General features: G+C 53.6%; 2 protein-coding genes across 3 annotated transcripts in view; both read left to right on the top strand.

Moving 5' to 3' along the window:
• The window catches only part of LOC308500296 (bone morphogenetic protein 8B), a gene marked incomplete at its 5' end in the record, with an annotated part of 29,061 nt that extends 4,935 nt beyond the window's left edge, over positions 1-24,126 (top strand). The window contains 6 exons of one of the 2 annotated variants that reach the window (XM_081054699.1): positions 10,051-10,240; positions 10,677-10,825; positions 18,279-18,473; positions 19,306-19,385; positions 19,942-20,052; positions 23,966-24,126. In XM_081054699.1, coding sequence (XP_080910825.1) covers positions 10,051-10,240; positions 10,677-10,825; positions 18,279-18,473; positions 19,306-19,385; positions 19,942-20,052; positions 23,966-24,115 — 875 coding nt within the window. In that variant the 3' untranslated portion in view covers positions 24,116-24,126. Of the gene's footprint in view, positions 1-10,050; positions 10,241-10,676; positions 10,826-18,278; positions 18,474-19,305; positions 19,386-19,941; positions 20,092-23,965 lie in introns of both variants that reach the window. The other variant, XM_081054698.1, reaches the window with a different exon arrangement.
• OXCT2 (3-oxoacid CoA-transferase 2) lies at positions 12,551-14,327 on the top strand (the record flags this gene model as incomplete). Its single annotated transcript, XM_081056430.1, is given in 6 exon segments — positions 12,551-12,588; positions 12,830-12,961; positions 12,963-13,245; positions 13,248-13,539; positions 13,542-13,585; positions 13,587-14,327. Coding segments are annotated over 6 exon segments (1,530 nt in total).
• Positions 24,127-25,431: the final 1,305 nt, after the last annotated feature.

Below are 25,431 nucleotides of genomic sequence, written 5' to 3'. Positions count from 1 at the left end.
TTAACAGTAAATTCTTTATCCGTCTTAAACTTATCTTACTATTAGAGGGATAACGTGCCCAAAGGTATTTCTCTTTTTAAAAAAACTAATGATTTCAGCTTTATAATAATTGACTTATAAGATATTTAAAGTGTCCGTTGTGATGATTTGATATATGTATACACTGTGAAGGGATTCCCCCACTGAGTTCATTAACGCATCCATCACCTCACATATTTGTCTTTTTTTTTTACTTGGTGAGAACATTTAAGTTCTACTCTCTCAGTAAATTTCAATTATACAATACGGTGTTATCACTTACAGTCATGTTTACCCTAGATCTTCAGACCTTATTCATCTTGTAGTTGAAAGTTCAAACTCTTTTATCACCCTCCCCCTAGTTTCTCCCTCCCCCCTCCCCAGCCATTGGGAAGCACTTTCTACGTTCTGTTTCTGTGTGTTCGACTGTTTCTGTGTGTGTGATTCCACATATAAGTGATACCATGCAGCATGTATCTTTGTTTGGCTTATTTCACTTAGCATAATGCCCTCAAGCTCCATCCATGTTGTCACAAATGGCAGGATTTACTTCTTTCTCATGGCTAATATGCCATTGAGTATGTATACCACATTTTTATCCATTTATCCATCGATGGACACAGGTTGTTTCCATGTCTTTGTTATTGTGAATAATGCTGCAATGAGCATGGGAGTGCAGATGTCTTTTTGATACCCTGTTTTCATTTCCTTTGGATAATACCAGAAGGTAGGATTGCCGGATCACATGGTAGTTCTATTTTTAATTTTCTGAGGAGCCTCATAATAATAATATCAATAATGGCTGCACCAATTTACATTCCCACCAATAGTACACAAGGGTACCTTTTTCCACATCCTTCCCAACACTTGTTAACGTGTCTTTTTGATGATGGCCATTCTAACAGGTGTGAGGTGATACCTCATTTTGGTTTGGACTTCCATTTCCCTGATGATTTTTCTGATGTTGAGCACCTTTTCATGTACTTTTTCGGCTATTTGTATGTCTTCTTTGGAAAAATGTCTACTCAGTTCCTCTGCCCATTTTTAAATCAGATTTTTTGTTTGTTTGTTTTTTGCTATTGAGCTGTATGAGTTCTTTATATATTTTGGATATGAAACCCTTATCAGATACGTGGTTAGCAAATATTTCCTCCCATACCGTAAGTTGCCTTTTCATTTTGTTGATGGTTTCCAAAGCTATCTCTCTTCCCAAGAGGTGAAGGTGGATGCCTTTTCTCCAAAATCCTGTCTGGACCCCAGGATGGTTTGCCCTCTGGATCCCTGATGACTGACTCCTCTTTCCCCACCCCCATTTCCTCAGTGTTTTCTCACCGCGCTGGGGTAAATGACTACTATTGCCCCCAGCTGACAGAGGAGGAAGTTGAGTCTCATAAAGTAGAAGTGATGGCCCTGTTCCTGGGTTCACATCCATGGGAGCAGATGTGAAAACTGGATCACAGCAATGAGGGGAGGTCGGCCCGGGGTGGGGGCGCATAATGGTTGACTACTCTGCAGTAGGACCCACTGGGTTTTAATCCGGGGTCTGCCACTCAAGAGCTCTGAGATATTGAACAGGTTACTTAAAATCTCTGCATCTCAGTTTTTCACCTTTACAATTGGGATAATACCTGTGTCCTAGTATAATGGTTAAATACCGTAGGTAAGGCATTTAACAACTTAGCAAATGCCTGGCCTGCTCAAAATGGCAGTCAGCATGATGAGGGAAGAGCCTGTTGTATTTATCTACACCCCTACCCCATCACTTACCTGCGGACCTCCTGGAGCCAAGGAGTAAAGAGCACAGTTCCAGGGTCAGGCTGCCTGGGTAAGCATTACTAGAATGGCATCTGACGTGCCCAGTGTGGTGCCTCACACAGTTCAAGTGGGAGCTGGCACACTATTTCCCACCTCTATGCCTTTGTGTAGAACACTCTGCCCATTTCTGCTTGTCAGAATTCTTCCACCACTCTCACTAGGCTTCCTAGAAAAGTATCTCCGACCCCCTCCCCCAAGGCTCCCTCCATGCTTAGAGCCCCCCCGTGCCCCATTGTACGTGTTTCTCTTGGGATTCTAGTCGCTTTCTGCCTGCAGATTTAGGGGCCTCCCCTCTTTTTCTTCCTCTGCAGGAAACTTATGAGCAACTTGAGAATAGGACCAAATCTGACTCTTCATGATTCCCCCCCACCCTCTGTGCACCCCAGATTCTACATGAAGGAAAGGAATTCAGTGGGAGGCAGGGGACCACATGAAGTAGGCTGGCCCAGTCAGTGGGACAAAGCAGGGCCAGACCTTCCTGTTTTTTCAGAAGCCGACAATGGGTGTAGCATGTCCCTGGAACCCCAAGTCCCCTCAGGGCCCTGCCTGGAGGAAGGGGGCTTCAGCAGGCATTCTCGGGGCACAGGCTGACAGAAGAACCTGAAGACAGGTGACCCCCTCATCCCATTATTGCCACTGAGAGGAACTCTAGGGCCACTCTTTTTGTACCGGCTCCGAGTCTGCAAGTCCACGTGAAGGGCTCCTAATCTGACACGTGACACTGGCAAGTCTCTGCCCCTCTGGGCCTCAGTTTCCACCTCTATGCAGGGTTGCCCAGAAGGCCTTTCCAGCTCTGACCAAAGCATGTGCCCACTCCTAGCCTCCTGATGGAGGCTCCTCCAGGGTGAGGCATGGGGCAGGAGATACACCCAGCCTGCCTCCTCACGAGATCCCATTCCCCCTGGGAGAGAGGCATGTGTCATCGAGACCACATCTTTCTGGAAAACGCCCACAGTTCACTTCTTCCCCTGGTTTGAACTGGAGGAATCGCATCCTTCTTGCTCACATCTCCTTGGATCTATTTTTGGCCTTGGCAGGCTTGATGTGGTGGCCTGTGCGGGTGTTCCCTTTTAATTTGGGGTCTAAAGCCGTCTGAGGCCCCGACCAGTAATTATGAGTGCAGAGCCATTTATGGAAACAGCTCTGAAAAAAGTCAGTAATGGGAACTCGCTAAAAATACCTCAGAAATGAAGCCTTGGGCCGCCTCTCGGAGCGCTGAGATTTCTGGGGGGGAGGAAGCCCCTCAGGATGCAGAATCGATAGGTGATCAATTCCATGGCTCCCCTGTGGGGCAGCACAGGCCGTGGGGACACGGGTCTTGTTTTAGGCCTAAAGTGGGCCCCTCCACCTCTGTTACCAGCAGGACCAGCCAAACAGGCCCAGCCCGTCCGCCTCCAGGGCCCTGAGGGAGCCTGCTCTCCACCTCTGGGGCCACGCAAGTCCCACAGCAAAGTGAAAACATGGGTGGCCCCTGATGGAGACATGCTGGGACGTGGAAGCCACTACCAGAGCAGTAGTGATACCGTAGTCCAAGGACCAGTGGGTGCTGGACACTGAGCCACTGTCCTGGGGACCAGGATCCCTTGGGGAGAAGGGGCCGGGGCCTCCCCTCTGATCCCCTGGAACACAGGGGACTTAGTAAGTGGGCCACTGAGAGCCTCTAGTTTCCAGCCCACATTGTTTGGTCCCTGCCCTCAAATTGTTCACCGTCCAGCAGGGCAGATGAACCAGGGCCCAGGGCTCCTGGGGTGGGGGAAAGGGCGAACGTGCAGGCTGATCTGGGTGGGGTCAGAGCGAGGACAAGGGGCTTTTACAGCAGGACTGAGAGGAAAGCAGCCTTTAGACTTGGTGGGATGGGGGCCAGCCAGGAGAGAGCGGCTGGAGGAGGGCCTGGGGGAGGCTGTAGGCAGCCAGGAGGCCCAGGAGGCCGTGTGGATGAGACAGGCCAGCTCAGGGGGCCTGGGATGCAGAGCCGAGCTGCACCCCTCCTGGGGACCCTGCGGGGCTGGGGAGGGTTTGAGGGCAGGAAGGATGGATGGACACAGAAGATTCTGTTCCCTGGACGGCGTTCTGAGCTTGAGGAACAGGGGGTCTTTTGAAGTTTTACTTTTTGGTCAGAAACAAGACAGATTTGAGTTGTCTGGATGACTCTAAATTTTGTCCAGGGCACAAAAATAGTTGAAGCCTTTGCTGGTGTCACCTGTGGCCGCAGTTGTGTCATCTGGAGGTGTAGCCTGTAGGTGGTGGGTGCAAGGCCTCAGAAGAGGAAAGGCGGAAGTGTAGGCTGCCTCCTGCCCATAGCGGACCTTTCCCGTAAACATGGGACCCGGAGGTGGTTTAATTAGGGGTCGGAGGAGAAGGTCCTGTGATTCTTTATTTTTCTGGAGCCAAGGAAGAGAGTTAAGAAAGTAAACATTTTGAGTGTTTCCCCAAGTGGCGCTTTGTGGAAGTAGTGGTGACATTTCTGTCCCAGACCCTGGCCTGGGTCCATAGAGCTGGCTGTCAAATGTCTGTTAGCCACAGGAAACTCCAGCGGCTTCCAACTCACCTCACAAGATCATGCACTGTCCCGGCATCAGCAGAAGTCGAACTTCATCAAGTTCTTGCTAAGTCAGAGATCCTTTGAATCACTGTGCTGAGTTATTGAGGGCTGAGAAACAGAATTCCTTACGTGTGAACTGCTCTTGCCTGTCACTCCACACTCATCTTGGACACCTCACCCCTGGACCACTAGATTTCAGCCCCACCGGGCTCCTGGATGTTTCTGAAACATGCAGGGCCACCTCTTCACATGGCCGGTTCCTTCTCCTTCTCCAGACTTAACTACTTTTCCCCCTAATTTACCAGGTTTCTCCAAGGCAGTAGTTCTCAATCTCCCAGGAGACATTTAGCAATATCTGGAGACATTTTGGTTGTCCCAGCTGGGCAGGAGAGGGCGATGTCCCTGGCATCTAGTGGGCCAAGGCTGGAGATGCTGCTAAATCTCCTGTCGTACACAGGACAGCCCCCACCACAAAGCAGTATCTGTGCCAGAATGTCGACAGTGCCGAGGGTGAGAAATCCTGTGTAAAACAGGCCGCTGTTTTATGATGAGGGTGATGAACTAATAGACATTAACCTATGTGATGAGTTTCAGTCATTTGTATTTGTTATTCTCTCTGGTGCTCAAATTGTCCCTTTGACCATTGTGAAGCCTCTTCAGTTTGGCTTCCAAGTACTTTCACTCTTACCTAGGAGTTTCTGAGAGCTTCCTCACCTCTGCTGTGAGATGTTCCAGGCTCTGCTCAGGCATTGCCTGCCCTGAGTGGGAAATCGGCCATTTCTCCAAGAGCCCTGTGCCCTGTGGTGGAGTGGGTACACTGAGACGGCCCCCTGAGCGTTAGGCTCCCACTCTCCCTGCGTGGCCATTGTTCAGAGGCTTTTTCAGTGGACAAAGCTAGGGAATGTATATTTTCTAAGAGAAAAAAAAAAATCATGCCTTCAGACTAATTTTTCCAATTCAAATTTAGTATTTTAGGCTTTTATTCAAATTTTTAAATTTTATATTTCTGTTTTCTTTTTCACTGAATAATGGGGTCCTACATGGGGTACTAGCATACTAATTGTTTGCTTGGTCCTACAATTTGATGTGCTTAGAAGGGAACGTCACTTCTGTGGTATTCGTCTCCAAGTTCCGTAACTTCAGTCTAGTCATGAGAAAACATCATGTAAATCCACACTGAGGGACGTGCTACAAAATAATTGGCCAGTGCTCTTCCAAAGTGTCCCAGTCAGGAACAACAAGGAAAGACTTAGCAATGGTTACAGATCAGAAGAGACCAAGGACACCAAACAAATGAAATGTGGAATCCTTGATTGAATTCTGGAATAGAAAAAGGGCATTAGTGGGGAAACTGGTAAAATTCAAGAAAAGTCTATAGTTAATGGCATTGTACCAATATCAGTTTCCTGGTTTTGATCATTATGCTATGGTTTGCTTAATGTAAGATGCTCTTCTCAGGGGAACCTGGGTAAAGAGCATATGGGAAGTCTCTGTACCATTCTTGCCGCAACTTTTCTCTAAATCTAAATAATCTAACATTATTTCAACATAAAGTGACTCCCGCACACCCTCCCCGCATTAGCACCGTGCCGTCCCTCTTTTGATGTCCTTCGCAACCCTCATCACCTGCAATGATCTTGTTTACTTTCTTGTTTGCTACCGGACTTCCCCACTGCACTATAAACTCCTAAGGGGCAGGGCTGGTCTGTCTTGTCTGCAGTTTCCCCAGTGCCTAAATCATGGCTTGCATTTAATAAGCACTGCTTTCAAATGCGTTGAATGAATGAATGAATATTCCTGGATGTGACCAGGAAAAATGAATAGAACAAAATGAGTGTTGCTAGAAAGGCTCCAGAGCATGAGAGGACGGCATAGTCAGGAGTCATCTCCTACATGCCCAAAGGGGAAATCATGGGACACCCCCCCCCATTAGTCATCCCTGCCCTAGATTTTGCACATGAGGGAAATAATTTACTAGCCAGAAACCTTACTCCAAGCGTCAATGGTTCCCTCACCTCCAGTGCCACCATGGAGGACTCCTGGCAGGGCCTATCTCAAGATAGCCAGAATCCAGAACATAGGACAGGAAGGAAGCACCCTCTGCCCTTCACTCAGCCTGTCTGAATCTGCCAGGGGACCCGGGAATGAACTTCCCAACCCCATAACCGGCAGCGAAATTTTTCTGGGAAAACCCGAAAAATCACACTGTACAGACCTTGACCCTTCCCATAAATTTCCTCTGTGGACCATCCAACAATAGCAGTGGGGTGGGGAGCAGCAACAGGCCATGTCCATCTCGGGTTCTACGCTGTTCTTTCAGCATCAGATGGTGGATGGAGGTCCACTGCAATGGAAAGTGCCCAGATGGGGGTCGGGACCCCTGGGTTCCGTCTCCACATGTGTACAAATGTGGGAAGAGAGCGTATGTGGTGATCTCTGTCCATTGAGCTCTGAAGTTCTGTAATCTTCAGCACTTTCATGAAGAAAGGGTCAATTTTTGCTGTGTGCCTGAACCAGAACTTGGGTGATGGCCATAGAGGCATTGCTGAGAGGCTGCCTCTCCGAGCCTGGACATCTTTGGGGGATTCCACGCCCTGCTTGAGGAAGGTGGAAGCTTGAAGGTGGAGGCATGAAGAAACACTGAAAAGAAAATGCTCCTACATACTGTATTACAGGCATTTGCTGGACCATAACTGAGTCCTGGCTGCAATAGCAAACGTGACTTTTTACAGTTTCATTTACAGTTTCATTCAAGTGGTTGTTTTGCAGATGTGGGCGCTGAGGCCCAAAGGATCAAGCGCCTTGACAAAGGTCAGGCAGGTGAAAAGCAGGTGCCCTGACGCTGTCCAAATGCCTTTCAGTTGAATTGATACATTTGATGTTATATAATCTTTTCATTTCATACTTTATTCAGAAAAAAGAATATTGACTGTCTCCCTCTCCTGCCACCCCAGGGCTCTTGAGTTTCACACATGGCAGATGTCATCACTTTGGTACGTCAATTATGTTAGGAAATTAGAGGTCAGCAGCCCTCCCCGACTCCTAGGATATGGCCCCTGCTCTTTACAAAGTCCTTCACAGCCCTGTGTAGAAAGGCTCCTAATATGCCCACTTCACAGATGAGGAGCTCGCGGGGAAAGTACATGGTCAGGACCAGAAGCCTCAGCCACAGGCCAGAGCATCTATGCTTCTCAGCAAGGTTTACATGGTTAAAGCAGGGGCTGGGGACTACCTCAGGGAACAATCCAGGTCTCAGCAAATGCTTTTCCTCACTCAGCTTTTGAGAGCTATCTTCCCTAACCCAAAGGAGCAACATCTGAAAAGATGTCCATCCCCACAGTCCTACCAATGAAATGGGACACCCCCTTTGGTCCATTACAGTAATGTCTCATTTAATGCTGCACCCCAAGAAGTTTTATCAGTTTCTGATGAAAAGCAGTATTTTCCTAAAAGTTTCCCACCCTCTGGTGCTTGCCTGGAACAGCCAGGGTGGGCCATTTCCTGTGCTGGAACTGCTGGGTGGTTTATTGATTTCAAACCCACAGAACGGAAGTTTGAAACTGGGGTGTGTTCAGGTGAACAAGGTCCTCTTGACCCAGCAAGGGCGGGAGGCCGCGAGGCTTGGTGCCCACACAGAGCTGGCAGGTTTGTGGTTTGTTGCCTCAGTCCCTGGACCCACCATGAAATGTGCCTCAGGCCTGTGGACAGAGTTCCCAGTGAGCCCCCAGGACCCGCCCGTCAGCCCCCCAGTGCCTGGGGACAGATGCACTTACTGATGCTTTGAGAAGGGGCAGGCAAAGGATGTGATGGAGTGACCCGTCCTCATTCTCTGTCACAACAGCCTGCACCCATTTCATTTTGCAGATGGGGGATTGTCACACAGCCACTCAATGGAGGTGGTCTGTGTGGTCCCTGAATCCACGGGAATTGTCACCAGTGTGTGTGTGGAGCAGGGGAGTCCTGTGTAGATATTCATGGTGGCCATCGCTCGGAGAAGGTGCAGAACCCTGCTCTCCACGCTCTGTGCCTGTGCAGGACCCCTATGGCACCTGTGCCACGCTGCCTCGGAAACAGCCTGGCTCCGGGTGGGCATTTGCTGCCTGTCCAGCGCCCTGACTGACGGTGGATGTTCTGTTTCTTCTCCTCCCCTGTCCGGGGGTGAAATGCCCATCTCCTCCTGCCCAAACATGTGTGTCCCCTGGCCCCACCCAGCACAGCTGTTTGCTTGTACATCACTGGACCAGGTCCCCACCGCGAGGACATGAAGTGCTCCCCACATCCGCCTCTGCCACCAGCCTGGTGACTTGTGGTCACTGAGCCCAGTAGCCTGAGAGAGAAGTTTTAAAAAGACTCCCAGACATGTCATTAAAATCTCAGTGTTGGGTTTTGGGGATGGCGCTGGACAGCTCCCACCCCTGCTCTCCGGAAACACAGATTTTTAGTGTTTGAAAGTGACAGGAGGCTAAAGTGAGGCGGCTCTAAATATACTGCCCTGGGCATTTCCGGGCAGCTGGGGAAATGTGGGATTTATTCCAGGTCCATGGCCTCCTGCCCAGAGTGTTGGACCAGCACCCCCACCCCTGCTGCCTCAGGTCCCCTCCCACCCGTGCTTTACTCTCCCCTCTCCCCACATCTTCCACCCAAACTACCCACTCCCTTGCTGCCCAGAACCCTGGCTCCCCACTGACCAGAGGCATAGCCTATGCTCCTAGGCCGGAGCTCCAGTCCTCAGCAGTCAGGTCACAGCTATGTTTATACCCATACCCCACACCGCTGACATGTACATGGCTCTGGCACCCTTAGCCTGTGCATACGAGGTCCTCTCTGCCTAGAACGCCCTCCCTACCACCTCTTCATCCTCCAAGACTATCCTTTCCAACAAGGCCAGTTCAGATGTCACCTCCTCCCGGAAGCCTACTCAGACTTCACCATGTTATCGGCCCCTTCACTACCCCAGCTTGACTGGGCCTCTTCAGGAGCTGTCACTCCTGCCTTGCTTCTTGTTCCTTCCTATCTCTCCCTCTGGCCCTCCTTCCTCCTTCACCTTGCTCCAAAAGGAACCTGCCATCTTTCACCCTTTGCTGTGTTTCCTGGCTGTTGTTTTCCTGCCTGTGCCGTGTGTCCCTCAGCTCTAGGCCTTTGCTCATGCTGGTCCTTCCTCTGCAGTGTCCCTCTCCCATGACATCATGGCAAATGCACTCTCATCCTCCAAGGCCCAGTTCCATTGTCACCTGCGAGCAGTCACTCTTTTTCCCACGTGCCATCCACGCACATCGGCAGACTCTGAAATACACTGTCATGTCCTTGCCCAGCCCATGGCCCTTTTTTGCCTTGGTTCTGATGTCCGTCTCCCCAGGACCTGTCTTCTGCCTCATCTGGGGGTCCCAGAATCGGCAGGGGGGCTGAGCCGAGGCCTGCTGGGTTTGGGGCTTGTGGCCAGAAATGGAAGCTGCCCTTGTTGGCACCCACCATGTGCCGGGCACTGTGGTTGGCATCTCACTGCAGGCCTCGTGGGGCCCTCTCAGCACCCGACGAGCAGAGCCTGGGGTCAAGCCCATTCCCCAGGGAGGGAATGCCCTCCCCAGGCTGCCCAGGCCCCTGGCTCCCCCGGGCCCTGCCACCCCAGAGCCAGAGCCCAGAGCCAGGAGTGAACACCAGCCCACTTTGTCTTGCAGTGGAGCTGGACCGCACCCTGGGCCACCAGGAGCCCCACTGGAAGGAGTTCCGCTTTGACCTGACCCAGATCCCGGCAGGGGAGGCGGTCACAGCTGCTGAGTTCCGGATTTACAAGCTGCCCAGCACCCACCCGCTCAACAGGACCTTCCACATCAGCATGTTCGAGGTGGTCAGGGAGCGGGCCAACAGGTGCCTGCCCTGGGCCCCAACTCCCGGTCAAGCCTCTGTCCATGTGTCTCTCCCAGCCCTCAGGCGGGGGCGGGGATGACATTTCCCAGAGGACAGAGGGGAGCTTCCTGGGCGCACACCCTCACAGATGCCGGACGCTTGGCTCAAGGCCCCGGCACCTGGGGAGAGGCCTAGCATCAGTCGTTCCTTCAAGTCCCCACCCTGCCATCCTGGCTGTGGGACCTTGGATGGGTCGTTGAGCTCCCGAGCCTCAGTTTCCCCATCTGTCCACGGGCACAGTAACACCTTTCCACGGTAGACACAGTGAGACAAGGCACATAAGGTGCCCAGCCCAGAGCCAGGAGGGTCGATGCCCCACTAATTGTCCCCCAGGCGGGCACTGGAAACACGGAGGCAGCTGTGCCGGCTTCGGTTAATTGTTCTTTCGTGTCCACAGGGAGTCTGACTTGTTCTTTTTGGATCTTCAGACGCTCCAAGCTGGGGACGAGGGCTGGCTGGTGTTGGATGTGACAGTGGCCAGTGACCACTGGTTGCTGAACCGTAACAAGGATGTGGGACTCCGCCTCTATGTGGAAACGGAGGATGGTAAGACTCAGGGGTCAGACGGTGAACCTTCTTCTGGGGGCTCCTCCGAGGCTGCTGGCAGTAGGCACAGCTGGAGCCCCTGATTGCCCTGAAGCCCACCCCTTTCTCCTGTGGCCACTGGGGTGAAAATGCCCTTCCCACTGTGGGGGTCAGTGGGATAAAGAGGGCGAGGTTCCCACAGTTCTGGACAGCAGGAAGCCCTGACCAGCGATGATTTCCCTCCTGTCCTTCTGCAGAACCAACATTGGAGTTGCTAAGAGAGTGAGTCCCTGCTTTCTTTCCCCAAGAAATGGGCGATTCTTTATCTCTGGGGAGCCGTCTTCTATGTTGGGAGTTTCCGTGCTGGGCAGGGCACGAGGGAAAGAGATTACACCCTCAGGCTCTGGGTTTGAAGCCCAGCTCTACAGCTTTTTAACTCTGTAACCTTGGCAGGTTACTTATCTTTCCAAACCTCCGTTTTCTCCTCGCCAGAAGGAGGACTCATGCATTCATTCATTCACCAGCTGTTTTGGGGGGACAGCCTCCTTTATCCCAGGCAGAGGGGATAGAAAGCCTGAAAGTGCGCACAGGACTGGCATGTTTGACTACACCAGGGGCTGCCATGGCCGGAGCAGAGCTGGCCAGGGAGAGGTCGGAAGGAGAGGAGATTGAGAGTCAGGCAGGGGGCATTCTGAGTTACGATAAACCAGGGCAAGGGGCTGGAGTTTTTAGGGGCACTTGCATTTAATAGCAGTGGAGGATGACAGGATCTGGTTTGGGATTTTACAGAAGAACCCTCTGAGACACCCGCTCAAGGAGGTGTGGCACCCCTCCCAGCCCTTCAGTGTGGGTTACGCTTAGTGACTGGCTTCTCAGAAGGACAGTATGGAGCGGGGTGGGGCGGTAACTTGACGGTGGACAAAGCTGGCCAGCACCACCTCAGCCAGGTGATCGAGGTTCCCACGAATAAGTCACGTGCCCCTGTGTACCCTGGATATGATGGGCTGGGAAAGCCTCTTCTCCTTGGTGGATCTTCTCTGAAACCCATCACCCCGTCTAACAATGACAAAAACATCTGGCAAACCCAAATGAAGGACATCCTACAGAACACGTGACAAGTACTTCTCAAAACTGTCAAGGTCAAACACAAGGAAAGCCTGGGAAATTGTCACAGCCCAGAGGCACCTGGGGAGCTGTAATGACTAAATGCCACGTGGGTCCTGGATGGGATCCTGGAAGCGAAAGACGACTTTGGAGAACAGTAATGAAATCTGAATACATCGCGGTGTTTAATAAATAAGATTCCAATATTGGTTCATTAGTTGTGGCAAATATATACCATAGTAATTTAAATGTTAACATTTCCCAGGGGACACTGGGTCTGGGTATATGGGAACTCTATACTGTCTTCGCCATTTTTCTATAAATCTCAACTATTGTTGAGTATAAAATAAACACTCCTCTCACCTCATTGGGTTGTGTGAACTGTGGGGCACAAAAGGGAAGTGAAGCCAGAGTCCCCAGGAGCCAGTGTCCAGGTGAGAGGAGTGAGGGAAGCAGAAATGGAGAAAAGTGGATAGAGGAATCCATGGGTAACATGGATACAGCCAGTGGATTTATTTTTTTTCCCCCTGAATTAGGGAAATATAGAGGAGGGGTAGGTTTGAGGTAGAAAAAAGAGTTCTCTCTGGGCCTGATACCCTTGAGAGTTTGGCAGATGTCCATGGAAATGTCATTCCAGGACAGATGGGTGCTGGAGACACAGATGTGGGAACCACTGACATGTAAGTGGATTTAGAGCCATGGGACTGGAGGAAGGAGCGTAGTGATGGAGCAGGAAGGGGACTGAGGCTTCCCGAGTGGCGTGGACTCGGGGCCTACTTGTGCCCCGGACGGCGCGGGCGGCGTGGTGGAGACTCCCAGGGCCCCGCCATAACCACCACCAGCACCACCAGCACCACCTTGCCCTGGCCGACAAGCCAGAGCCTGAGCAGGCGGTGGACGCCGTGCCCCTGCTGACGCCAGTACTGGGGCGCTCTGTGCCCGCCGGCGGCTCGGGCCCGCGCGGGCCAGCCGCGATGTGCGTGGCTTCGCCACCAGAGTTCGTGCGCGCACCAAGTTGTACAGGGATGCCGTGGAGGCTGTGAAGGACATTTCGGGGGGCGAAAATCATGGTCGGCGGCTTCCGGCTCTGTGGTATGCGGGAAAACCTGACTGGGGCGCTGCTCGAGACCCGCGTGAAGGACTTGACGGTGGTCAGCAGCGCCGTGGGCGTGGACGACCTCGGGCTGGGCCTTTCACTGGCGACTAAGCAGATCAACCGCATCATCTGTTCCTACGCGGGCGAGAACGCGCCCTGCGAGCGCCGGTTCCAGGCGGGCGAGCTGGAGCTGGAGCTGGAGCTGGAGCTGCCGCCCCGGGGCCCCCAGGCTAAGCGTGTCCCCGAGCGAGCGCCGCGGGGACCTACGGGACCCTCGCCCAGGAAGGGTGCGCCCCCATCAGGTTCCACAAGGACGGCCACGTCGCCATCCTGAGTCAGCCCAGAGAGGTGAGGGAGTCTCCCGGGGAGCGCGCCATCACGGCGGAGTTTGCTTGGGTAAAAGAGTGGGGGGCCGACCGTGCAGGAAACGTCATCTTCAAGGGCAGCGCCAGGAATTCCAGCGTGCCCGTGTGCGAGGCTGCAGAAACCGTCCTAGTAAAGGTTGAAGAAATGGTGGATGTGGGGTCGTTTGCTCCGAAGACGTCCACGTTCCTAACATTTATGTAGATCGCGTGATACAGGGGGCAAAAATATGATAAAAGAATTGAGCATTTAACAATCCAGACAGAGGAAGATGGAAAAGACATGTCTGTGAAGGACACAAGGGCGCGAATCATCAAATGGGCAGCTCTTGAATTTGAGGATGGCATGTACGCCAGCTTGGGCATAGGGATCCCCCTTCTGGCCAGCAACCACATCAGCCCCAATTTAATTGTTCACCTTCACAGTGAAAATGGAATCCTGGGCTTGGGTTCATTCCCATTAAAAGAGGAGGTTGATGCAGATCTCATCAATGCGGACAAGCAAACAGTCACCATCTTTCCTGGGGGCTGCTTTTTCTCCATTGGTGACTCATTTGCCATGATCCGAACGGGACACATCCATCTAACCATGTTAGAAGCCATGCAGGTTTCCAAATATGGTGACCTGGCTATCTGGATGATCCCTGGAAAGAAGGTGAAAGGAATGGGGGGTACAATGGATTTGGTGTCCAGTATCAAGACCAAAGTGGTGGTCACCATCCAGCACTGCACCAAGGCCAATCAACATAAAATCTTGGACAAATGCATGATGCCCCTGACTGGGAAGCAGTGTGTAGACTTAATCATCACAGAAAAAGCCATGTTTGACATTCACAAAAAGAAAGAACTGACGCTGATTGAACTCTGGGAAGGCCTGACCGTGGAGGACATCCAAAAGAGCACAGGGAGCGCCTTTGCCATCTCACCCCATCTCAGACCCATGCAGCAGGTGGCAGTCTAACCCGGAAGGAGACCGTGGTCACAGAGGCTATTTTTCATTTTTGCCTCACAGGATTTCATCCAAAGGAAGTCGGAAATTATACTTATCATTTCCACAATCCAGTCTGATGACCAATTTTCTCCTGGCATCTCAGACTTTCTATGCCTACATAGACTGTATTCTCTCAAGGGGGGTATGACTTTAATTAAAACAAAAGGAAAACACAAACATTTGTCTTGTTTATTCCGTGAGTCCTAAGACAGCTCTACTGCAGTCACTGAGGACATTGGATGCCCTCTTCACTGTCTGTGGTGTTTACGTTAAATTCTATGTAGCTTGAGAGGATCCCATAGGAAGGATTTTGTTGAAATGCCTTCCCTCATGAATGAATCATGAATGTAGGGGGGGAAATGATGAGGGAATAAGCTAAGAGTATAGCTAAGACACCATTTTACTAGTGCCATGAAAAACATAAATATAAATGTCAATTTGTGATCAGAGACATGCTATCTAAATGAAAGATTTTTTTTTCCTTTGGCCCCTCTGACTTTTCTTCTGGGGCCTTTCATTTTGTTGCTAAATTTTGTTTCTCTGTAGCCTCACCTCCTCCCCCCATATGCTTCCTCCTCGTAGCTAAATAGATGGTCTCTAGAAGGAAAGCAAGACTGCCTCGGTGGAACAGTGACCTGGTAATGGGATTGACTAAAGGGAGACACTGTGGGTGCTAACATGCCACCAGGAAGTTAACTCTGGGAATAAACAGTCCACTTGTGTGTTGCCAAGTGCTGCGGCTTATGATAGGAGGCGTTCTAGAAACCGACGGACTTAGATGGGTTTTGTCATCGTAACTCATAGTGTTCCTGTGTCGACCTGAACAGACACTTAGATCCTTCCTCTCTGTTGTGGAGCCCTAACTGGCCCCTTGTTGACATTCCTTTAAAATCCAAGAGGGGCTGTGTGGTATTTCATCCTGAATCCATAGTCTGAAAGACTAGGAAGAAAAAATAAAAGAGTTTGTGGGGTGGGGGGGATGGATGTCAAAGCCTGTAACGGAGCTTGCAGCCTCAGCGTAGTTCCAGGGGGTGCACAATTGTCATGAGCATGCGCATTAGAGCAAGAAATTCCAGCTGGTCAAGAAAGGCCTTTCAGAGAGGCCTCACGATGGTCTCACCTGGAAGGAAGGGACAGATACTGGAATACAGAGATGAGGGACCATGACCAGGTTGCGGGGTGGGGTGGGGGTGTTGGAATGGAATATCATCAAGGGGACAGTAGGATACTTTTGGGGGCTTCTGTGTGTCAGAACTTTCCAGCAGCAGCGTGGAACAGGCAGAGGTTTCCAGGGCTAGATAAGTTACAGAGCTAGTTAAGATAGTAGGAAGAAGAAAAAGGGTTGAACACCCCATCCTCATGTGATTGGAGTACCCTAAGGGACAAAAACAGACCTGGTCCACAGCTGGCATTCTCTCCAAGGTTTCATCCAGGCAGGGATCCTGGGCCCCAGAGGTTCTTAAGCTCCCACCTCTGCCTTTCTGGAATGGGACATGTCAGAGCTTGGCAACCTAGGGACCACCAACAACACAGCCTGGGCCTTTTCATGATGAGCTGGAGGCAGGGAGCCTGCCCAAATATTGGGTTGAGCAAAAAGCAGAGCTGAAAGGGAGGCGTCACTCTGGTGTCTGGAAGGAGGGGCAAGGGGTCCTTTCCCAGATTTCCCAGATTAGGATCTGAAAGACCGGGTGTCAGTCCCCTTGCCACACCCCGCAGACAGGCCTCTGCACAGTTTGCTGGGAAGGGTAGGATTGTCCTGGCTCTGATGCAGATTGCGTGGCACCTTGCACAGATCCTACTGTTCAAGGGCAGCAGCACACAGGCCTGGAGGGCTGCCCATGCCCAAGGCGGTCCCCAGGCGTGAGCCGGCTGTGGAGCTTCACCCCAGGCCCGCGTTGATGATGGTCACGCCCACTCCTGTCTGCTCTGTTACCTCCTCATCCTCATGTTTCCCCTCTGCTCTCAGAGGTTTCATGTGTCTTGTGGCTCTGCACCTCAGGGCTATGACTTGTCATGAGCCAAACACTCCCCAATGGCTTCTGTCTGGGGTCCTTCCAGCATCAGCTCCTGCAGCTACAGAATACTGTCTCAGCAGGATCAGTCATGAGTGGATTCTCTGATGGGCCCAGCACATTGTTTTGTGGCAGGTGATGTCATAGGTCAAAGGTTAGCCTCAGGATTAATTAGTTGTTCAATCCAGTATGGCCCCTGGACATAGGTCTAAAGCACAGCTGACCTTTGAACAAGACTATGGGTGGGGCAGACAATATCCTTGACCTGTGGTGTATAATGGAGAATCATATTAGAACTGTTAATAGAACACATACATGTACCTACATATGTGTACATATGTACACTGTATATATACATGCATGCATGTGTGTTTCTGTATGCACAGACATATGTGCATGTACATGTGTGGGCATCAGAGTTGCAACATTGAAGGGAAGTGTACACGGCAGTGGAACACTTGGCACTGTGGTTTTTGGGGGGTTTTTTAAAGATTTTATTGGGGAAGGGGAATAGGACTTTATTGGAGAACAGTGTGTACTTCCAGGACTTTTTTTTTCCAAGTCAAGTTGTTGTCCTTTCAATCTTAGTTGTGGAGGTTGTTGTTCAGCTTCAAGTTGTTGTCCTTTCAGTCTTAGTTGTGGAGGGCGCAGCTCAGCTCCAGATCCAGTTGCCATTGCTAGTTGCAGGGGGCGCAGCCCACCATCCCTTGTGGGAGTTGAACTGGCAACCTTGTGGTTGAGAGCCCACTGGCCCATGTGGGAATCAAACCGGCAGCCTTTGGAGTTAGGAGCGTGGAGCTCTAACCACCTGAGCCACCGGGCCGGCCCCAGGCACTGTGTTTTAAGCAACAGAAAAGTGAGTTAGTAATCATGCTCTTGGTGTTGGGTGTAAGAAAATTCCACAGGAAAAGTAAATGAAGAGGTTCTGTCGCATTCTCATCCTTATAATGAAAGCCAGGAAGTAACTTAAATGTATAACGATAAGCTATGCTGTATGAGTGATATTTTTTTCTCAAAAGTCTCTTTATAGTTGTTATTATATTGCTTTGACAATTAAAACATCAAAAGTTCATTTGGGACTACCAAAGGTCCAGGAAGACTGTTTCCTTGGTGGAGTCGACATTTACAGGGCTAGTGTGTTTTTTATGGTGTCCTTAGTCTTTAAGTGGCTGTGGGGTAAAATCCGTTTTTTATAGGCATCACTGTTCTTGGAGCCTAGGCCCCAATTGTGTCCCTACCCACAGCCCTCTCTTTCTTTCTTTAACCACTAATAGGGCCTTGTGGGTAAGAACTTGGGCTCTGGGACTTTGGTGCAGTGTCTCTATCCCTCGGAGCCTGGTATCTCATTTATGGCCTCAGAGAACAGTGAGTGCTCCGCTCTTGGGAGCTGCTCGTCAGAACAAGCACTCGCCAAGCCCCAGCAGCTGCTCCAATCAGCTGGGTGTTATCAATCCTACATTAACCCCCCAGAAAGTATGGGTAGCTGGGCTAGTCCTCGGGCCTAGGAGTCCTCAGACCGAGGTGGGAACCCTGGTTCTGAGAATCCCTGGCTGTGTGGCTCTGGGCCGTCATGGAGTGACTCTGAAGGTTCTCAGTGACACATGAGGTCCAGGATTACTGTAAAGACAAGTGGGATCATTGGTTAAAATGACGTTGAAACCTGTACATGACTGTCACCAATACTGACCCTGTGGTTCACCAGCCCTCCTTCCACCGTCTCCCTCAGGCCTGCCTGCCTGGGGGCAGGGGCTGGACTGGGGACTCCGGGCTTCAGATGAGGAAACTGGGGCACAGTGGGTCCCCCTCAGGCCTTCAGCCCCTGTACTCCTGGGCCTGCCCAGGCCCCGGCAGAGGTCCCTGCTGTGACCACTGCCCTTGAGTGACCGCCCCTCTCCTCTCTCTGTCTCAGGTCACAGCGTGGATCCTGGCCTGGCTGGTCTGCTGGGGCAACGGGCGCCGCGCTCCAAACAGCCTTTCATGGTCACTTTTTTCAGGGCGAGCCCCAGCCCTCTCCGAGCCCCTCGGGCAGTGAGGCCCCTGGGGAAGAGGCTGCAGAAAAAAACCAACGAGCTGCCGCAGCCGAACAAGCTCCCAGGCATCTTTGGTGAGGTCTGGGGCTGGCCGGGTCTGAGCCCACAGGCTTTTGGCCGGGAAATAGTGGTGGTGACACAACCCTCTACCCCTCAGTAGGGTTCAAGCCGATGGTCACCCTCCAGCCACCTTTCCTGACACCCTCCTTTGCCCCATGCCCGTGGGGACCAGCTACACTGTCTCAAAGGCCTCTCTGCCACCCAGGAGTCCTTTCTCTGCCCTCCGCTGGCTCACCAGACCTTCCCTGGAATCTACCAGAATCCAGTGCCTCTTCCTCCAGGCAGCACCGCCCCTGGTGGCCCTTGTTCCTTCCCCAGGTCCCCTGTGGGAGGCACAGTGGTTTAGGTGAAGGTCTCCCCACCAGTCTCAGCCCCTGGGGATCAGGGATGGTCCTGACCCACTACGGGCCTTCCTTTCCTGCATGGGGGTCGGCCCTTTGGCTGACCTCAGTGTGCGCCACGTGACCTGTGGAATGGGTGTGGCAGGAGAGGTGAGGTGTCTCAGGAGGAAAGGAGGAGGTGCCGCAGCCTAATGGCAGAGGGTCTCCAGGGCTGTTTATTGGAGCATCAGGAAGCCCACAGGTTGAAAGTCAGGGGAGGATGAGCTGAGCGTGGGGTTACTCTGGAGCCGATGGGAGCGTCTGGAGCCATCGAAGGTTTTTGAGCTGGGTCATGGCACCAGCAGAACTGCAGGGATGGGCTTTAGGAGACCAAGTGATTTAGTTTCCCATCATTCATTTATTCCATAAATGTGCCCATCAAGGCGTCCCCTGCCCTGGGAGTCCCCTGTGGTAGCCGCACAGAGCAGGACCCCAGAAAAGACCTTGCACCATCTGTCCCCTGCAGATAACGTCCACGGCTCCCACGGCCGGCAGGTTTGCCGTCGGCACGAGCTCTATGTCAGCTTCCAGGACCTCGGCTGGCTGGTAATTTCTACTCTCCTCCTTCTTTCTTAAATGACCCTCCCCACCTGAAGATCGTTAAGAGTATCTCCAGGAGGAGGCAGAATTATGGGGAATTCCATTTTCTCATGAATTATTTTCTTCTGTGTTTTCCAGTTTTCTAAAGGGAGAATATATTACTTTTATAGTGAGAAAGCGTTTTCTGATAAAAACCATGAAAATGGAGACAATCTGAATCCTGAGCCATAAAATGTCAGAGCTCCAACAGGGAAACTGAGGCCAGGGTGGCAGTGCCTCTGTGGCTTTGCTGGGACGACGGAGGCTCCAGGAGACGTGGGGGTGGGGGCAGGCTGAGAGGATAGGCTGAGTGCTGATGCGGTGAAGGGGAAAGCTTGTTCCCGTCCTGTCTGCTGACGGTCCTCAGGTGGATGGCAGGCCTCTGGGGGATGGCCCGTGAGGGGCCCGAGGCTGAGGGAGGGTAAGGGGCAGCCCTGAGTCGTCCCGTGACAGGTGCTGGACAGGGGTCTCGGGAGGCGCCACATGATGGGACACACCTTCCATTCTCCCCCTTCTCCCCCAGGACTGGGTCATCGCCCCCCAAGGCTACTCAGCCTATTACTGTGAGGGAGAGTGCTCCTTCCCACTGGACTCCTGCATGAACGCCACCAACCACGCCATCCTGCAGTCCCTGGTCAGTACCTCGCCGTCCTGCCTGGACCCTGGGGGGAGGGTGCGCTGAGGAGAGGGGCTCAGAAAGCCAGGAGGTGATGGGAGACCTGCTTGGGTCCCAGGGAGCTTTCTCTGCATGGAACCTTTGCTGCGTGCACGTGTGCTTACATCCCACCCGTGTGCTGGCTGGCCCGTGTGCAGACTCAGTGCAGGTGCACACACACGTGCACACACGTGCACGTGGGGACATGCAGGTACGTGTGGTGGGACCCAGACTCATACAGGCAGCCACTAGTGGTGACAAGCACACATATACGGACCAGGTGTGTATCCCACCTGGGCACCGGTGTGCTCTGAACACACGTGTACTGTGCACACTGGTGTGTTTCACCTCCTGTGACACGTGCACACGCGGGGAGAGACGGGGGTGTGTTCACCCACCGCCTCATGGCGTGTGCTGGCGCCATTCTGGGCTTGGGCTCCGCCTTCCTTTTACTCCCCGTTGGCTCGTTCTCCTGGTCCAGCTCTTGGTTTTCCACAGAGGGTGTGGTTTTTGATGCCCTGGTGTCTGCGGTAACTTTAAATGTGGAAAAATGTGATGTGAGGAATATCGTTGCTGCTGCTTATTGCTCAGTGTTTAAATGTTTGCTGTGCTGAGACTTCTTTCTAGAATGTTTCCCTAGACTCCCTAGTTCCTAGTATCCCCAGCCTTGTGTTTACCTCGTAGGAAGTTGTCAAGGTGATGCTTTAGGGTGAGAGTAAATGATTGTAACAAAAGAGGCTTCAACCATGTAATACCTCCTTTGTCAACGTCCACTGGGATTTGCTGGCCCCTGGGGGCTGCCTTCCTGGGGCTGACAGGCTGCGTCCTCCAGCACGTGCGTCTCCCAGCGCCCGAGAGGGATGTGGGGTGCCGACTGCACCTGCACCTCCAGGGCCGTCCTTCCCCCACCCCTGCCCCACCCGAGCCCACAGACCCCAGGATGGCTCCGCAGGAGTGAGCGCTCAGCTATGCTGGGTGCAGACAAGGCGGCGGCTGCGCTCTCAGGAAAGCTGTCAGTGAACTCAGGAGCCAGGGCCAGGCCACGACGGTGGGGCCTGTGAGAACGGAGGACGTGGCCTCAGCATGAGGAGGAGGAACCAGGCGGAAGGATCCAGTGCGCAGGCCCCAGGACAGCAGCAGCTGGGAGGGCACAGGGTCCACAAGAGGCAGGGCTGGAGAGGAGCGAAAAAGGCTAAGGGAGGTTACTCTGGGGTGGGCCGGGGCCACCAACATAGGCCTCGGGGGTCCCTGGTAAGGTGGCAGGTGAGTGGATTGAATTCCAAGTAAAGCGAGAAGGCTTTGCAGGGTTTCAGCAAAGTAGTGTTATGATCTGACTCTGGAACATCACTCGGGCTGCGGTGAGAGGATGGGAGGCTGGACCACGGGTGGAAGGTGGAGGCCAGGAGAGTGAGCAGGCTGCTGCGGTCACCTGACAAGAGGACCGGGTGGCTGCTGGGTGGTGAGCAGTGACTGAGGCCACAGGATGGTGGAGGCAGGGCCCCTGTCAGGAGAGAAGGGAGGGAGGGCCAAGGGCAGGAACCAGGGACCTCCAGGGCGGGCTGAGGGACAGGTGGGTGCAGCTGTGGGCTGAGGAATCAGTCATCTGCTTCTGCCACACGTTTGAGGCCTGATGTGACTGACCCCATGTGGCCAAGTGGGCAGGTGACTGGATCCCTGAGTCTGGACTTCAGAGGTGGCCGGGCTGAATTGCTGAACTGGGAGACGTGGCCCGTGGCTGGTCTTCGGGTCCTGAGAACAGATAAGGTTCTCTGGGGACACAGCAGCTATAGAACAGGAGAGGCCTGGGAAGCAAGGGAGCCCTGGAGAGACTGGGGGAGCCGTTGTAGGGGACCTTGGGCCATTGCGGGGCCAAGAGAAGGAAGGTGTCCCTCCAGGCTTACCCTCCAGGTCGTTCTCCACGCAGTAGCTGGGTGGTCTCACCAAAGCACAGGTCTGACCTCATCTCAGCTGAGAAACTTCCCTTCCTGCCCATTATCTCCAGGAGGCAGTCGGAGCCCTCAGCCTGGTATGCGGGGCCCCTCAGCCACCTGGCCGACCTCACCAACGTCCCCCGCACCCATCCCACTGCCCTCCTCTCCCTGCACACACTCAATGTCAGCACATGCCCTGGGTCTCCTGCCTCCCTGCCTTTGCACTTGCCATTCTACCTGGAGGGCTTCCCCCTCTACCCTGGGCCCAGCCAGCTCCTGCCCGCCCTACATGCTTCCCCTGTGGTCCTTCCCTGCCAGGGGTGGTCACCAGCGCTCAATGCCCCACAGCGCTGAGGGCCCGCTGTGATTGTTGTGCCGCTCCCAGGGGTCCCGGCTGTCTGTAGGAGTGTTCCCCATGTCCCCTCCCCCCCCCCCCGACTATGGGAACAGGGACCATGTCTGGGACGTTTCTGTGCTCCCTATCCTGGTTGGCAAGCACAAGGCATGTGTCTGAGATACATTTGTGTTGGACATGAGAAAAATAGCATTATACCCATTTGGCAGGGAAGAAAACTGAGGTCCACAAGTGAGAGAAATGTACCTAAAGTAACAGAACCTCTGATTCGTCTCCTAGTGGCTCAAAAACAAATTCAATGGAATGGCACATTAGACTCCACAAATCAACCTGTTTGGTGCCAGATGGAATACAAGGCTGTTCTCTTTCTGTCGCTGATCTGATACAGCTCTGGTCTAGGGTGGAGTCGCAGAATGGCAGCAGCCGTGTGGCACCCGATTTCTCTCTCCAGTGTCCCAACTCAGGAAAGGCCATCCCTGGTTTCCAGCCACTTAGAGCCCCAGGGCTGTGCACGAGCGTGGTGTCACCCGGTTTTCTTCACGTGGGCCCATGAATGCCAAGCCCAGACAACACATGTGGAGTGGCAGTGGCCCCCATGTCCCATTCTGGCTGGACATCTTCAAAGAGGCCTCAGCTTCCCCAGCGGGACACAGAGGAGCCCTGGCAGGCTGGCTCAGACCTGGGGCTCCCAGGACAGGGCTGGGCATTGGGGAACGGGAGCCAGGCTGCCGAGCAGGTCCCCCTGACAGCCTCATGCAGGTCCTGCTCAGCAGCCTGTGAGGGCCAGGCGGGCCTGGGCCCTCGGAGCAGCCACGACGCACGAGATGGAAGCAGGTTTCCTCTCCTGCCCCTGACAGCTCGGGGCTGCCTTCATGGCCCCTCTCTGTGGGGCCTGATGAGGAGACCAGTGTAAACTCAGCTCATCCTGCCAAGCAAGTCTCAGGATGTTTGTCTGGAGGCCGAAATAGCTCCCTCAGTCAGGCTTTTTCTGTGGGTAAAGCTGTTTAGGAGGAGGGCGTGGGACCACTACACCCAGGTCCAAGTCCTGCCACAGGCCACGGGGCCCGTGTGCCCTCAGTTTCTTCATCTCTCAGAGTAATGCTGAGCCTTAGAAGCTGTTATGAGGGGCGAAAAGTGCTTTGAGAAACAATGCTGTTGAACACCCCGGGTGAACCTAGAATCCTTGGCTTAGCCAGTTGTTCCACGACTCTGAGCTCCCAGAGAAGAGGAGGAGAAAGCATGGACAGTGCAGGCGGACAAGACAGCGTCAGGGGCGTTACAGAAGCACGGAGAAGAGAGAGGCGTGGAGGGGCCCCCAGAGGGTCAGTGCTTCAGGGGCACCAGGCAGAGGGACCAGTCACCAGGCGCCCCTTGTAGGGCCTAAGGGGAGTGGACGTGGCAGGGAGCAGGTGGGTGCCCAGGTGGCGCTCTGAGAGCCTCGGGGGAGGGAAGGGGTCAAGGAGAGCAGGGTTGGGCCCATGTGCACGTGACGCCTTCCTGGCTGGAGAATGGAGGCTCCAGGGGCAGGCAGGAGCCGGGGGCCGGGGCCGGCGGGTCCTGGGAGGCCAGCGTGCTCATGCCTCTGCCTGCCGCCCCTCCCCGGCAGGTGCACTTGATGAAGCCAGACGCAGTCCCCAAGGCGTGCTGTGCGCCCACCAAGCTGAGCGCCACCTCCGTGCTCTACTATGACAGCAGCAACAATGTCATCCTGCGCAAACACCGCAATATGGTGGTCAAGGCCTGCGGCTGCCACTGAGGCCCTGCCCTCGGGAGGCTGCAGCCTCCACCTGGCTCAGGCCCCTCTCCGGGGGCAGGAGACCTTCAAATGCCGTCACCGTTCCGGCGCAGCTGCAGGGTGGGGCCTCATCCCTCTGCCCACGTCCAGCTCAGTCTGGTCGTCTCCAGGCCCCTCTGCCCGGCCCCCACCCTGCAGAGCCTGAGGCACACAGCAGGCTTGGTGAGCGACGGCACTGTCTGCGGTCAGCACACAAGGCCTATCTTAGGACCTGCCCTGGCCGTCCTGGCCCACACTGTGGCTGCCCGGGAATCATCTGAGTTGCACCTGGAGTGGAAGTGGGGCTGGCTGGGCTTTGCGTCACTCACCACGGGTTTAGGTGGGCAACACTGGGCAGTTCCGGGGCATAAACATGTACATGCCCTCAGTACAGTGTATTACTGGGTTCCTAACTGGCCCACTGCCAGTTAGCACATTAGAAAAACAAGACGCTGGATACGCCTCCTGCCCTGGGCCTTCCCTTCTCCTGCCTGGGGAAGAGGTGTGACCCCTCCCCGCCCCCCCAGAAGCAGAGCCTTGGGGCTTCCAGTTCCCTCGCCATCTTCATGTGGGGCTCAGCACTGAGACAAAGGTAACTTGGCCGAAGCAAGGGCAATTTTTGCAGTGAGTGGTCCTGGCAGACGCACAGATGCCACCACCACCTATGCCCCTGCCCACAGCCATCAGCCATCAGCCCAGGCACTTTTTCCACGGAGTCTGAAGACAACACAAAACATTAGGCACCCACCAGCCATTCAGAGTTGAACTGGTTTCCTACTCCTGCCATGCTAAGGAGCAATCCATTGCACCCAGTGTGCGGTGCCTGGGCCGCCTCTGGCCAGGCATGGGAAGACGGTCAGTGTCTACTGGAGTCTAGGAGGTAAGAGCAGGCTGGTCACCCTGTGTGCCTGAGTCCTGTGCTGTTTTTTTTTTGGGGGGGGGGGCCTCTGAGCCAAAGAAAAGGCCCCTGTCCCAGGGGAGTGACAGGTGGTAATTAGGCTGAGCTGGGTGGAGAAGTTCCCGGAAACCACTGTTCTCCTTGGAGCAGCAGAAGCAGTTGGAGTGTTTATTTGATTTCTGACTTGCTAAGCCTATAATTTACCTGCTGGAGCAGACAGAGTCCAGCTGCCTGAACCCTGAAATACTGTGTCATTAATAGCAGGTCCTGGGCCTGCCCCAACCCACAGGCACAGCCCAGAGGCAGAATGACCCATGTGCCCAAGGACACCCATCCCTGGAATTCACTCTGCACCCAGGTTTCCAGAGAGCAGGTCTGGAGCAGGGGTGGAGGCTGGGGC

The sequence above is a fragment of the Rhinolophus hipposideros genome (genome assembly GCF_964194185.1).
Source record: "Rhinolophus hipposideros genome assembly, chromosome: 8".
NCBI lineage: Eukaryota > Metazoa > Chordata > Mammalia > Chiroptera > Rhinolophidae > Rhinolophus > Rhinolophus hipposideros.
The sequence above is the reverse complement of the archived record's forward strand: the minus strand, read 5'-3'. Positions and strand labels throughout refer to the sequence as shown.